A 14,556-nucleotide genomic window follows, 5' to 3' on the forward strand; every position below is an offset into this window, starting at 1 on the left:
TATCGCAGTAAATGGAAGCGCTTTTCCATTTCGGCCTCACAGAGGGAACTAGATTCCTTTACAGCCCCTGTTCCAGCGGTGTTGAATTTCCTGTCTGGCATTTTTCAGCAAGGAGCTAGTTTCTCCACAGTGAAAGTACAATTGACAGCCATTTCTAATTTTCATGTTGGTGAAGACAACATTGCCTTAGCCTCCTCTAGGCTGTGTAAAGCTTTTCTTAAAGGTACTTTTCTGTTATGTCCACCTGTCAAGGATTCAGTGCCTCTTTGGGACCTTACCTTTGTTTTACAGGCATTGGTGGCTCCTCCGTTCGAACCTGCAGCTTCGGTGGATTTGAAATTTTTGTCCTGGAAGGCAGCTTTCCTAGTCGCCATTACATATGCTAGGAGGGTTTCTGAGCTTCAAGCTCTGTCTGCCGTGCCTCTGTATTTGGTCTTCCACAAGGATAGGGTCTCTCTCCGTACTAATTCTTCCTTCTTACCCAAAGTGGCATCTGAAGCAAACATAAACCAGTCCATTAATCTGCCTGTTTTCTTCCCTAACTTCCAAACTAAAGGTGAATACAAACTTCATTTGTTAGATGTTCATAGACAGCTTTGTTTTTATCTTCATAGAACAAAGTCTTTCCGCTAGACTGACCAATTGTTTGTTTCCTTTTCCAGAGCATTTCTAGGAAAAACTATTTCTAAAGTTTCTTTGGCCAGATGGATCACTGTTTGCATTTCACATGCCTACAAAGCAAAAGGTTGATCTTCTCCTGGTATTGTTAAGGCTCACTCTACCAGGTCCATGGCGACTTCTGCTGCCTTTTGGTCTAGGGTTCCTTTGGACGACATTTGTGCAGCAGTGACCTGGGCCAACTCACATACCTTCATTTCCCATTACAAATTAGATCTGATTTCTAGGGGTAGAGCATACTTTGGCTCTGCGGTGCTCAGGAATATCTTTCCATAAGGGCCTCCCAGGATTGGAGTAGCTGGGGACTCTGTCCCACAGCAGATAAAATGAAGCTAACTACTTCAGATAAAGACGTTATGTACTCACCATAACGTTCCATCTGAGTAGTTATACTTCATTTTTCTGCAACATTCCCTCCCTCAGTCCCCCAAACCTTGTCCTGTCTTTTCAGGGTTGGTTCATTGGGCTGAGTTGCTTATGTATTTAGTTGCAGCAAACTTGATCTGAGGAAAGATAGGAGATTGTAGTGCATTATGGGTAAGGAGAGGAGCTTGGAGCAGATGCTAGAAAAAAAGTTGCCGGCTCGGATCCGATACGGATCCGTATACCCACAGGTTGCAGAAAAATGAAGTATAACTACTCAGATGGGACGTTATGGTGAGTTCATAACTTCTTTTTAATAATTACACATATAAGGATAGCCCAATATTTTCTGTGCATTTAAACCAAGTTTCATAATTACACATATAAGGATAGCCCAATGTTTTCTGTGCATTAAACCAAGTTTCTTAATTACACATATAAGGATAGCCCAATGTTTTCTGTGCATTTAAACCAAGTTTCATAATTACACATATAAGGATAGCCCAATGTTTTCTGTGTGTTTAAACCAAATTTAATAATTACACATATAAGGATAGCCCAAAGGTCAGGCATTTTGTTGTTGAGACTTCTGGCACTAAGCTGATGCACTTTGATGTGATCCTGTTTTGGATTTGATAGTTAGTTTGACTCTCAGCTTGACAGTACCTAAAAAGGCATTATGGGGGCCCGTGGGCTTTAGCCAGTGAGCAGAAGCCTTGGAAGCAGAGGTCTAGACCATCCTTAGTGAAGCAGCTAGGATTGTTGAACATCTTATCCCATGCTGGCACATACTGGATCCCCTTTGAATGACACCAACTCTTTATCCATTTGTTGAATCCACTTATCTTTTCTTTGTGCCTAGGCATAATTCTTGCAGAAGGAAAGATCCCAGTCTGGATCAGAGTCTTGCCTGCTCTTATGACATGTCTTTCTGCATTTTCCTTAAGGTTTTGTGTTCCAAATAATTTATCTCCACATAAACAGCCACAATGTCGTACTCATGTTTGTTAATTGAAATTGTCTTAAGAAACCGTAAGACATCATGGATCTTGTCATCTGAAAGACAGAGCATTGTTACCCTGTGTTTTTCCAGCCTAGTGAGTACAGAATCAGTGTGCTTGACTAGAGTCACAGTTGATCACTAAGACATTTTTACTTGCAGGATAGTCTGGTGTGCTGGATTTGGGATGATTTAACCTTTGGCAACTCTTTGTGTACTGTGTGTCCAAAGAAGATGTGGTGTTTGATTTTTCTGTGAGATCTAGTCCTCATGTGAATAGGAGGTTTTGTCAAGGATTTTTGTACATTCCCAGTATGATCTATTTTAGTGTTGATTGAAAGCGTGTGGTAGTGGATGTGTGTGTTTCTCACAGTCCATGTTGTTTTGTGGGAGTGAGGTCTCCACATCTGTTATATATTTACATCTTTTATAAACAGAATTATTGGACTAGTAGAAAATTATTATATGTGAGCATGTTACAGTTACTACACTGCCTAAGGATACCAATTGGCATGAGGCTGCAAATAATGGTAAACAAACAGGCTTGTCCTTCATTTTGCAGCTAAGAGGATAGTTTTTAAACTATATTATGGGGGTTATTGGGCTGTTATTATTGAGGAAGTTAACTGTGCTGGTTAGTTATGATAGAATGCACTGCCTGATCAGAGTAAATATGTGTAATGAGTTGAGGAACTTTGGTTAGTTTACAGGGATATGTGTAACTAACTGAGGTAGTTAAGTTAGTTTGTTTTGGTAGGGTACACTGCCTAAACAGAATAGATTTATGTAACTAAATGAGGTAGTTAGGTTAGTTCCCAATGATTTATATATCAGATTAGTTTTTAGGGATATATGTAACTAAATGGGATTAGTTATGTTTGTTGCAGGGGTATACTTGGCACATTAGCACAAGATGAGCACATGTCGATGCTTCCCTGGGCACTATCGAGTAACCCTCAACCAGGGTAAGTTACTCACAGCTTATGAGAAGGAATGTTAAGGGGAAAAATGAAATTATGCTCACTTCTCACTATTTTGCTGCAGTGACCACAGTGTTCTGCTCAGCGCAACCCAGCACTTGTCTATGCTTTAAATAGCAAGAGTCAAAGAAAAGGTTATTCTGGGACCACCAGTAGGGCTCTATATAAAACAGTTTTGTTCAGTAATCCTGTTGGTAGTCCCACCATAAATTTTGCTTTGGTCCTTGGTTCTTTTGCTATTGCTCTGGTTCTTCAAATAGCAAGCCAAATTAACAGTAAAACCCACAAACTGACCAGCAACAACCTTGGAAAAGGCCAGTGTATGCAGACAGTTGAATGTGGCAGCAATTAGCCTTTTTACACAAGAATAACTGCTACTTAGTGACAGTGTCCCAAACACATGAATAAACGAAAGAAGGAATGGCAAACGACTAAAATCAGCTTTAAATACAATACAGATATATCTGTTTGGAGATGGCTAAAATCAGCTTTAAATGCAATACAGATATATCTGTTTGGAGATAAGTGCAGTAGCTTTAAGTATATATTTTTTACTTCCTCGTTGTAGAAAAGCACAGAAAGGCAACTGAGTTGTATTTTAAATTTAATCCAGCTAGTACAGGTAGGTGTAGCTTCAGTCAGCCCAGCCAAGGACAAAACAGCCAAGTGCTAGGCCATTCTTTAAATAGCAAACCAAATTAACAAGACAACCAGTGAACCAAACAGCAACACTTTAGGAAAAAATATCTTCAGACTAATTATGTTATCAGTTGCACTCATAAAGATGATCCTTATTGTAGGGAAAATCCATTTTAAGCTTCCCATTCCATACAACCATGATCCTCCATCTCCCTATCAATTGCCCTATGTATAACCATCTTTTGAACTTGGCTCCAGGCATATTTATTCCATAGTTTGGTAGGGACTATTCTTCCTCAGGTAAGAATCCCAAAGTGTTTTCTTTCCCTTAGGGGAAGAGGTGTTGCGTTCTTGATGAGAATCCAACAGCCAAATCTTTCCTTATGTTAACGGAGTCAGATGCTGTCTGTCCTCTACTATCTAACAGAATTTACTTATGCTGTTCAAGGCAGCCACACGCAACTCCTTGCTGTGCATACCTAGAAGTTCTATATTTCATACTGTCTTAAAGACGTCTTGATGCACATACTAGGGGCTTCCCAGTTATAAAGCTCACCATTAAATGAGGTTAAACAGACATTTTTTCTTCCTCATTCTCTCTCGCAATAAGATGAGGAGGAATAAATTTGTCACATGGCACCTATCTCTTCTCTGAAACAAACTCCTTCTCCAAATTAAGCAGTGTAACACACTGTCTACCTTTAAAAAGAAACTGGACAGCTAGATCGGTATTCCTAACTTCATTGCTGGTATGGCTGGCTTGACCTCAGGGTGGCTTCTGGCAAAGTGGAAGTGGTCTCACAGTTTGCCTTGTAACTCCCATGTTCCTATGATTTAAAATCACAGGATTTTATACAATGCATGTTTCTCTGCACTGACCCACTCTCGCACTCAGTGAAGCGTTTTACCCTAAAGGAAAACTCCACCTTTTATCACAGTGTAAGATAACTCTTAGGTTGCTTTTCTCCCTACAATATGGTTCCAGTATTGTGTAGGTACCAGAAACCTGCTTGTACTTTAGAAAACTTTCATTTCACTGCCTTGGAATCAAAGGAGGGGAAAGACCTTCCACTTTTTATAAGCTTAACGTCTCACATAATTTCTACAGTCATTTGTTTATGCATATATACCACAAACACTGAAAAACCTGTAGTTTACTGTGTCAGGTACTGCTGACAATCTTATACAGGTAGTTAGTCCTGCTGATGTCAGTAGCTCAGCGGCTGCTGTAAAAAAAAAAAAAAAAGACACAGGTGCGAAACTGTTTTCCAGTCTTTATTGCAGAGAAGAAGAGAACTTAAACTGATTCACAGCTGGTTTCCAATGTAGCAATGCCTTTCATAGCAAAGCAGAACAATTAACCAATGGTTCAAAGGTAGTTGTCGCTTCTTTTAACAAATTTATGTTACCTCTCTTAACAAATTTATGAAAGCAGCACGATATTGAAATGCTATGCTTTAAACTTTAAATGTTTGTTGTTTATACTGCTTTACATTTTAAGATGACTTAAATGTAGTATCAAAGATGTTTGTGACATTTACAGAAAAGTCAGAAAATATTTTTTTCGTGCAATTCTTTTTAAGTATTGACACATTTACCATTTTCATGCTCTCCTACCAAAATAGGATAAACCTGCCAAAATCAGGACTTCTGTGCAGGAAGTAAGACAGGTGGCAACCCTATCAACTAGGTGCACCAATAATGTTTATATGAAGGTCTTTCATGCTTTCTTGTGACATCCTTCCTGAGGAGAATGCATATCTGGTGAACAGATCCTTCGAAAGAGGCATCTTCCACTGACTAGTCAGTCCTTACACAAGTGGAGTGCACAAGCATTTTCTAGTCAACAAAGAAAATGTAACAGTTAACAGCAATTATGATATACAGCTGAATTTATTTTAGTTTGCGTGTGCTATGTGCCCTTTCATTAAAACATTGGGAAACTAAATCTGAAGTAGTTTTAACTGTTTTGTTTATATAAATTAATGAATGAATCAGTGAAAATTATAATCTTTTTCACTGCTGGCGCTAGGGAACAGAATTACTTTCAAATTCTTTCCTTTCCAGTAACAACTGTCACTTATACATGAAACTGCATGGATTCCTCAGGGCAGTGATAGTTTTGACACCTGAGAGAAAGGTGTGGAGGGAGAGGATGGCCAATTCATCTTGGACTACAAAAAGATACTTTGAACAAAGGCCTGCATTTTAGCTGTTTTTTGTTTGCAGCTGTATAACTCGTTAGTATACTGTAAAACAAGCCCTGAGACAAACACAAATAAAAGAAGCAGTCCTGTCACAGAAGGTATATAAGATGATAGAGACTGACACTAGTCCCATTATATGTCAATGGTATGGGAGTCCACCACTACTTCTTTATGTCTAGCATGACTCATATAAAGCAAACTTGAAATGGATTATGAGAAAGAGAAATTGATATGTCAAGCTCCATTGACAGTCATTTTGCAAAAAAAATATTAAAATTATAGAAGAAGCAGTCATAGTGATTTTGAGATGTTAAAATAGCTGTGAAAACAAAGGCTAAAAAATGTGTTTGCTTTCCCCAGGCCACTAGTAACCATACACCAGCACAAATCAACATTGCTAATAGCCTGGCTCTGTGGTACAGAGGGCTGGAGATTATAATGGACCCAGCTGATTGGAATGCGATTAGCAGTCCAGGCACTGGATGAGGCAGGCTGAGAAGGGGAGGAATGAAAGGGTGTGCCCCACCTGCCCATCCAGGGGGGTGGGAGAAGCTCATCAGGGTGAAAGACTAGGTAGACCGATCTTCCTGGTGAAGACTGTCGAGACCACCATTTGTGCTCCGAGGGGAGGGGCAGGGCTGTATGGTGGCAGTCACCTTTATAGAGGTGAGGGGATGTCTCCTGCAGGCAGCTTATTGCATGTTTATCCCTGGTGTCTGACTATGCGCAATTAGATTCAAGGTAAAAATGAGGAAGAATGTGAACCATCCCTGATGGCTGGCCCCTCTCTGTCAACCGTCTCATTGCTCAAAGGAAATAGATGGGCGGATAGTCAGCAGACAACAGGAGTAAAAAGCTTGCAAAAAATATCATCTGTTGATATAGTATGTGAAAAATGCTATTGATTCTTCCTTTGCATTAGCTTGTTACTAATTGAGTGTAATGAAGGAAGGAACATACTGCCGTATTTTTTGATGCCAAAACCCTAATAAACTATTTCTTAATGCTGATGTTTATTTACTTCATTCTTCTTCCCTCGTTCCATGCCTGTCTCTTTTTATTCTTTCATCATCATACCTTGCACACTGCCTTCTACTAATGCAATCCCCTAACAGCCTAAAATAGTAGGTTCAGCCATTTCAGTTAACAAAGATGGAAACATTGTTTTATGTTCTATTATCTGTTTTCCTTCATCTGGAAGAGCATCAGCATGCTATTTCATGAATTATAAGATGTATGAAAATGGCAGTATAATGACTGGGTTTGACTAGCTGTAGTCTTTTACTTAAGGGGCATAGCAAAAATGTGATGCAAAATCAGAGACATTCTACAAAATTGTTGGCAGTTAACAGGTATGTGAGATGGAGGGAGATGTATGTATGTAATTTTCATTCATCTGATCATCGTGAGAAACCTGAGGTGTAGACAGTTAAGAAAGTGGCTGTAGTTGTTGAACACATCTGTGTCACTTTTTTACGTGGGTAAGACGAATAGACCCCTCAAGAATAGAATAAGAGAACATATTTATAATATCAGGATTAAGTCTGAACATAATGCTTTATCCAAACATGTTGTTACAGCTGGGGAAACACATTGGAGAGGCACATTGGATTATTTTGCTTAGAGCCGATAGGGGCTCAGGCTTAAATGAAAGAGCATCTATTAAGCCTATGCTGAGAAACAGGAGGGTACAGAAATGCTAATTTTTTTCTTTTTAAAGTGTAATGTTCATTTTATCAAATATCAGTTTTTGTATATATATATATATATATATATATATATATATATATATATATATATATATAGATATTTCTTGAATGCTTCTGTTTCTGTATGCATTTTGATAGTCAGTGTGTATTCGGATAGTCAGTGTGCTTTCAAATGTGTTTTACTGGATCTTTATGCACTGTCACTTTAACTTAATTAGTGCTCAGCTGTGATTTGATGAATTTTTAAATATGGAGTCTATTTAAAGAGTGCTAGATTTTGTATGTGGTTATAAGGGCTGAAGAAGCTTTTTAGCGAAAGTGCTTACCCATTTGATTTTATTCTGTTAATAAATATCTGGATTGACAGTTAAACTTTTGAAGAGCCTGGTTGCCTCGTTACTAATACTTGCTTTGGATACTACAAACTGAGCTTACACAGACAAATGATTAGTGTCAAAGCCACAGACTTAAACTAAATGCAGAGAAATGCATTATCATCCCCTTTGGCAAAAGAGAACCCCCTGGTTAATTACAACATTAATAATGTCCCCCTAGGTTCAAACCCATTGGTGAGAGATTTAGGAATGCAAGTTGATGGCAACCTTAATTTTGATCAGCAGGTGTCCACAGTAGTAAGGAAGGCCTTCTACATTGCACAACTCATAAGCAAGAGTATAGCATGCAAAGCTAAGGAGGTTATAACTCCCCTGTACTTGGCTCTCATCAGACCAGTAATAGAGTACAGTGCTCCCTTCTGTATGTACCTGAACAGACATCTGCAGCAACTAGAGAGACCTAAGAAGTTTCTCACCAAGATAATTCAGGGCCTGCAACACATGACCTACACCGACAAACTGAAGGCCCTATCACTTTACTCAGTATCATGTAAACTGCTTAATGGTAACTTGTGCCTGGCCTACAGAGCAATCTCAGTCCCTGGCTTGATGAAGCTGCTGCACATCCACAAATCCAATGAGACGAGATTCACTCGCTCTTGGGATCTTAACCTAGCCTGCGTCATTAACAGGACATGCTGAAGAGACAGATCTGTCCCCCAGAGCTTGCCACTCCTCTGGAACAAACTCCCAATTTATGTTAAACAGAGCTCCTCAATGACCCTACTATGTAAGCGTAACCTGGATAATTGGATGGGAGTTTGTAAATTTACACTAGGGGCTTCACCTGTGTCCCTCTTAGACAGGGCCAGCCGATCTTAGATTCGCACACAAACATAGACTATATATCCTGGTCCATAAGGGATCTAGGGTATAACATGGCTAGGCTTGTAGAGGCCTTAAGGGCCAGTATTTTATTATTCTGAATTCAAACTTAGACTCCGCTCCCAGTGTTTTTGTTTGTGCCTGTGTTAGCGCCGACAGGTGTTTTGATTAATTATTTATAATTTATTGCACTTGTTTCATCTCACTTTTATAACATCTGTCAGTGTCACACTGTATTTTTCTACTATGCCTTATGGCCTGGGTTATAGCTGAAAAGTGTCCTAGTTACCAGATAAATAAATAAAATCAACACTCTTAGCAGAAAGGTGCTTACAAGTTTGTTAATTATTAGGTTTACTGGATAGCTGTAAAAGCTTTTTGTACAATTCTATTGTCGATGCTTTCATATGTTATTTTTTTTTTTTGTTTGGCCAAAACAATTTACATTTAATGGCTGCCTGTTTAACTTAAGCTTTCTGTATCTTTCTAGGTTGGCGTCCTAAGGGCCTTTTGGTTGCCCATCTGCATGAACATAAATCAGCAGTGAACCGCATTTGTGTTTCAGATGAGCATTCTATTTTTGCAACCTGCTCAAATGACGGGACAGTGAAAGTGTGGGATAGCCAGAAAATGGAAGGAAGAACCACCACCACCAGGTAACTTTTAACCAGTGCACACGCAGTCATCATGAAAAGTCTGTTGACATGTACAGCGTTAGTCATTTTGTGAGAATTTTTTTTTTTTTTTTATAAAGACCTGTTTTAGATTAATGTTGAGGTTTTGCTTGTTCACAAGTTAAAAATAACATAAACAGCAATTATCTTTTGGACCTTAACCATGCTTATCTTAGTATATTTGCTATACTTTTTCTGAAGCATAAAATTTAAGGTTCCTATTAAATGATTGAAGACTCATTATTTCTAATGCGTCTTGATCGAACTTGAAAGCACGAAAAGACAAAATAGCGAAACAGCATATAAGCAAATTCTTTCCCTGGGAAAGAAATTGCTCGACTGCTTCCATTACTTTGCCGTTTTCGTCACTGTAGTGCGATCTCAGTGTTGGTATATTTAAGTAGGGGGGTGAGGGGGCACAGCCCCCCATTTTATGTAACGTTTAAATTTTTTTATTTTTTTATTTTTTGTGGAACATCAATTTTTTTCCCATGGAAAAAAATCGCTGTTCTAAGCATTCGCGATTGTAAGCTTTCACTTACATGGGTTCGATAAATCATCGTTTGCTTTTTTAAGCGTTCGATGTTTTAACAGAGACCCAACATTTAGTAGGTTATTTGTCTGGTATTAAAACTGATTTTTAAGAACGTACTTCTCTCCCACTCATTATTCTTACTTGTCCTTGTTTTCTTGAATGCTCTCAGGTTTGCTTAAAATTATCACGCCCGTTATAAAAATCGTAGTTACATTATAGAGTTGTGTTGAGTGCACTCACTACAAGCCATATCACTGCACTGAAATGACTAAAGGCCACATTAGTCTCAAATGTATTTTAACAGAATTCACTTATGTTGTTAGCTTTCTAGGTGAGTATGCTTTTAGTCCCAAAATGTAAGGTTCATTTTTCATCCAGAATTGTTTTAGATTTGTGTATAATTCTTAAATGCCAGGAGTTTGAGAGCTATACTGTTAACTTCAAGGATCAAGAATCAATACTGTTTCTGAATGCTCATGTTTTTCCTTTGCTGTGCTTAATTCTGACTTTGCCATTTGAAAGTCTTGATTAATCACAACTTGTACAGTAGAATTTAGCAGGAAGTGGGATTTGATTATGGATTCCAAATGCAGAGCATTTTGTGTCACTTGGACTATTCTGCCCCCTCCCCCAATGTTTCCTTAGTGCCAATTGAAATGCCATTTTCCTGTATTTTATTATTCGTTTGTGTTTTGTGCTTATTTTTTTACCAGCACTTTGACTACTCTGTGCTTGAAGTAGCTCACATAAAAGGCACTTGGAGATATTCATCATAAAGATAACTGGAGGATAAAACTAAATGGGATTTGGCCATTATGCAGCTATTTAGTCATTCATACGTCACCTTGAGACCAGGAGTATCTAATTTTTGAGCTATAATGATTGGGATAGCCCAGAATGAGGAGAAAATGCACCTCACACTTGATCCAGTACATGCAGCTGCTTGAATTGAATGGGTGATGTATTATTCACTGTTGCGGTCCTGCCTTTGGGACTCCTGTGTGATTTCCAAAGGTGTACCTTCATCCTCTTCCTTGCACCTTGTCTGGCACCCTCCCACCACTATGTAAGAACATTGATGGTATTACAGACAAATATAAATAATTCTTGTGAGTTAAACCCTAAATTCAAAGACTAAAAAAATAAAATTTTAGAAATTAAATAGTTCATGTAAATGTGTTTAGCTTTTACACTGGTAATGACCATCATTACTGTGCTCTGTTACTATGTCTATCAAAGTGTGTTATATAAACAAAACTGTCAGATATATAAGTTATGTACTGTATTAGGAGCTTTTCTCCCAGGGCCTCCACTGAAATAGGACCTGTGTCCAGTTGGACTTTCCCAGTAAACAAATGTAAAATAAAATAAATAAATTAAAAAGTATCGCTCTTTTAGAAGTCTAATCCATTGATGGTATGAGGTGCATTGGCTGACACCATCTTCGAATCTTTCTTACTTCTCTAATATTGCGTACAGTGCATGCTTAACTAGCATTGTTAATCCTTCAGTTGGCCTGCTTCCAGAAGGTAGATAAGTCCCTCATGAGGGATTTTATCTTTTCTTAAGTACAGCTCGATATTAGCAAATGTCTAATATAAAAGCATTTCTCAATGTGAATAATTATATCACTTATGGGAAGCAAGTTCCCCTCAAGGATCTTCATTCTCTGTGCTTGTTTTGTCTTGGCCCAGACCCCAATGCAGACTATTGTCCACATTGTACCAGTTTTACCATGAGGACACTGTTTAAGAGAAGATAGCTTGTCCAGGAATTTAGACAAAAAAGGAAATGCGTCTGGTTCTGAGCTTTTGTGACATTGGCCAAGGCAGCCTGGAACCTTCCCCTGAAAAAGAAACATTCTGGCAAGAAATGTGGGGAGAAGCATCAGGAGACCAAGGATATCCCATCTGCAAAGAAATATAACTTAAACCTGCAATGATTTGATGAAATTCAGTAATGAAGTAAAAGATGTAATGCAGTTTAAATAGCAGGAGCCAGTCTTGTTCAGAAAGCTATAGTAATCAACAGCCATATGGGTGATCACAAGTGTGCATTTGACTGATGGGCTTTTCTGTAGAAGACTGACCTAGTGGCCTACCAGGAATTTCCCCTTTTCCCATGATGGTATGACCTCAAAGTTTTATATATAGATATATCTATCTATATATATATATATATATATATATATATATATATGTGTGTGTGTGTGTGTGTGTGTGTGTCTGTCTGTCTGTCTGTCTATTGGTCCTGTCTGCCAGTGAGGCCCAGGAATTGTTGGATTCTTGGCTTACCCACAGATCTGTCATCTCCTGCAATTTCTACCATATATGTAGTTTTCTTGATTTGCACAAGTCTGCAGTAAGACACCTGTTTGATGTGCCATTGGGTCCCCTGACTTCACATGTTAGGAACACCTTCACTTACCAGTGAATATTTTTTTTCAAATTGCTGTAGTACTTGTCATATTTCCTGAACCTGGGTATATAGAAAATAGGTGCAGGGAACATACCATGCCATCTACTGAGTTGTAAGATGGCGCCTCACCTAGAAGGTATTCCATGAGATCCCAGTTTTATTCCTTCTGTAACACACTGCAGATACTGAGTACCCATTGTCTGTTTATCGTGATAAGACTTCTTCATGTTTACATGGTAGAGTTTATATTTGTTTCCTGTCTAGTAACTCTACCATGTGGTTAACTTCACTTGCCCTTCTCACAGTAGTGAAAGGATCCTTCCTTGTTGCCTACACCATATTCTGTTAAGCACGAATAAGCACCATCTTATTCTGTCTAACAGTATATTCTTGGCATTGGCCGTCCAGTCATACCAGTTGTTTTGTTGCTGTGCTTATGCAAAATTTCAATGCTCCAAGCTCCCTAACCCTAGTCTTTAATTTTAGGACATGCGTGAATGGGCGTGCCTTCGCTCAAGGTTGGGCGTCGGGCTGGCAACTCGGTACCATAAAAATCTACTGCCAATCATTAGCAGACTGGAGTTCCGCTGTGGCAACCCCTAACCGGGAAAAGCCAAAAAGACAAACAAAAAACTCCACAACATACTCCTTGTGGGAATCGCATTAACCTTCTCATTTATTACATAGGGGTGCCCCTAACCTGTGACCATAAAGTAGCTCAAAGGAGGAAAAATCTGTGGATTCTTGGGGCATCTCATCAAGTGCAAAAAGGAAATAGATTATGGACTTGTCCGACTCCCACTTGAACTGATTTGTGAATGCCTGTTACATGGTCTTAATACTATAGTTAGTCCTCTCCACCAGGCCATTTGTTTGTGGCTGGTGGGGAGTAGTCTTTATTTTATCATGCAGTGCTTCCACAAACAGTTCACCAGATCTGACATGAAGTTAGCGTGTAACATGCAGTGCCAGAAAAATGGCCCTTCCTTTATTTTTTGTTTTGCCGACAGTACTCTCTCTCTCTTTTGCAATACATGGCCAGTGGAAATGTTGCATATGCTTTGTTTTTGCATGTTTTATACCTGTGTAGCCTGAAAAAAGAATGTAAAGGGATATGGCCCAAAATGCCAATTGGTGCATCCTTGATGCTGCCAGTTGCTACAGTACGTCTCTCTAACCCTTCTTATAGAGTCTGTTTAACCCTCTTGTCCCACTGTGTGGACTCCCCCCTGACTTTGAAAATCAGGATTTTCCTTGGCAGCCTCCCTCAGGTTCTGCATTGTAGGATCTGAGGTCTGAGCATGTTTGAAATTTTTCTTTATGATCTGTCACTATTTACCTTCCAAAGGAAGTGTGGCATCTTTTGACAGTTGTGGCTGAGATTCAGGATTGCTATTACCACATAACTCTCCCTTACCAGTGTGATCCCAATATCTTTCATGAGCTGCATTTCAGATTCAGGCTTGTTGTTACCCTGTGATGAAAGTCTGCACAATGACTGAGTCACCCCCCCCCCCCCCGTGCTGCCATTCCTGTATGTTTGCCTGTATGCCTGCCTGCATGTAACTGCATGTAGACAAGGCACTGCATCATCAGAAGCATTTCCTATTGAAGCATCTGCTGGGATATCATCAAACACTGCCATGTGCATGTCTCCTTGGCTCCTTTACTCAAAGTAAAGTCTGACTTAGTAGTACCTGGGCTTCCCCCCATATGCTAACAGGGATGGACTACTCAGACAAGTATTGCTTCCTTTTAACAAATCCAGTCTTATCAATAGTTATGCTTGATTCTGTTTCCGTAGCAGTGCTGTCTTTCCGTTCCACCTTGATGGGGCACAGACCCTTTTGAGAGTTTAGATCAATGGTTGTTTCCAGATAACTCCCCACTACTGTGGTATGATATGACCTCTGCTGGCTATTTCACTTGATTATTGTTCTCCATTTTGAAAATTGTATTGTGTATATCCCAGTTAGTTGCTTTGAAAACATTTAAACCAAAGCCCTGGGTATGTACCAGAGCCATTGGCCACCACGTTTACCTGTGGAGCCTGTTTTTATGACATAGACTGACCTTATATGTATTTACAGTTGTCATGTTCAAGTTGTGAACATAGGGCATAAGTACAGTCAA

General features: G+C 39.1%; 1 protein-coding gene across 5 annotated transcripts in view; it reads left to right on the forward strand.

Moving 5' to 3' along the window:
• The window catches only part of PIK3R4 (phosphoinositide-3-kinase regulatory subunit 4), a 1,126,702-nt gene that overhangs the window by 631,451 nt on the left and 480,695 nt on the right, over nucleotides 1–14,556 (forward strand). For all 5 annotated transcript variants that reach the window (XM_044066738.1, XM_044066737.1, XM_044066739.1 and 2 more), the window contains exon 13: nucleotides 9,287–9,452. In XM_044066738.1, the coding sequence (XP_043922673.1) occupies nucleotides 9,287–9,452 (166 nt within the window). The remainder of the gene's footprint in view (nucleotides 1–9,286; nucleotides 9,453–14,556) is intronic.

The sequence above is a fragment of the Protopterus annectens genome, chromosome 3.part1 (assembly GCF_019279795.1).
Source record: "Protopterus annectens isolate FY-2018-M chromosome 3.part1, PAN1.0, whole genome shotgun sequence".
Taxonomy (NCBI): Eukaryota; Metazoa; Chordata; order Ceratodontiformes; family Protopteridae; genus Protopterus; species Protopterus annectens.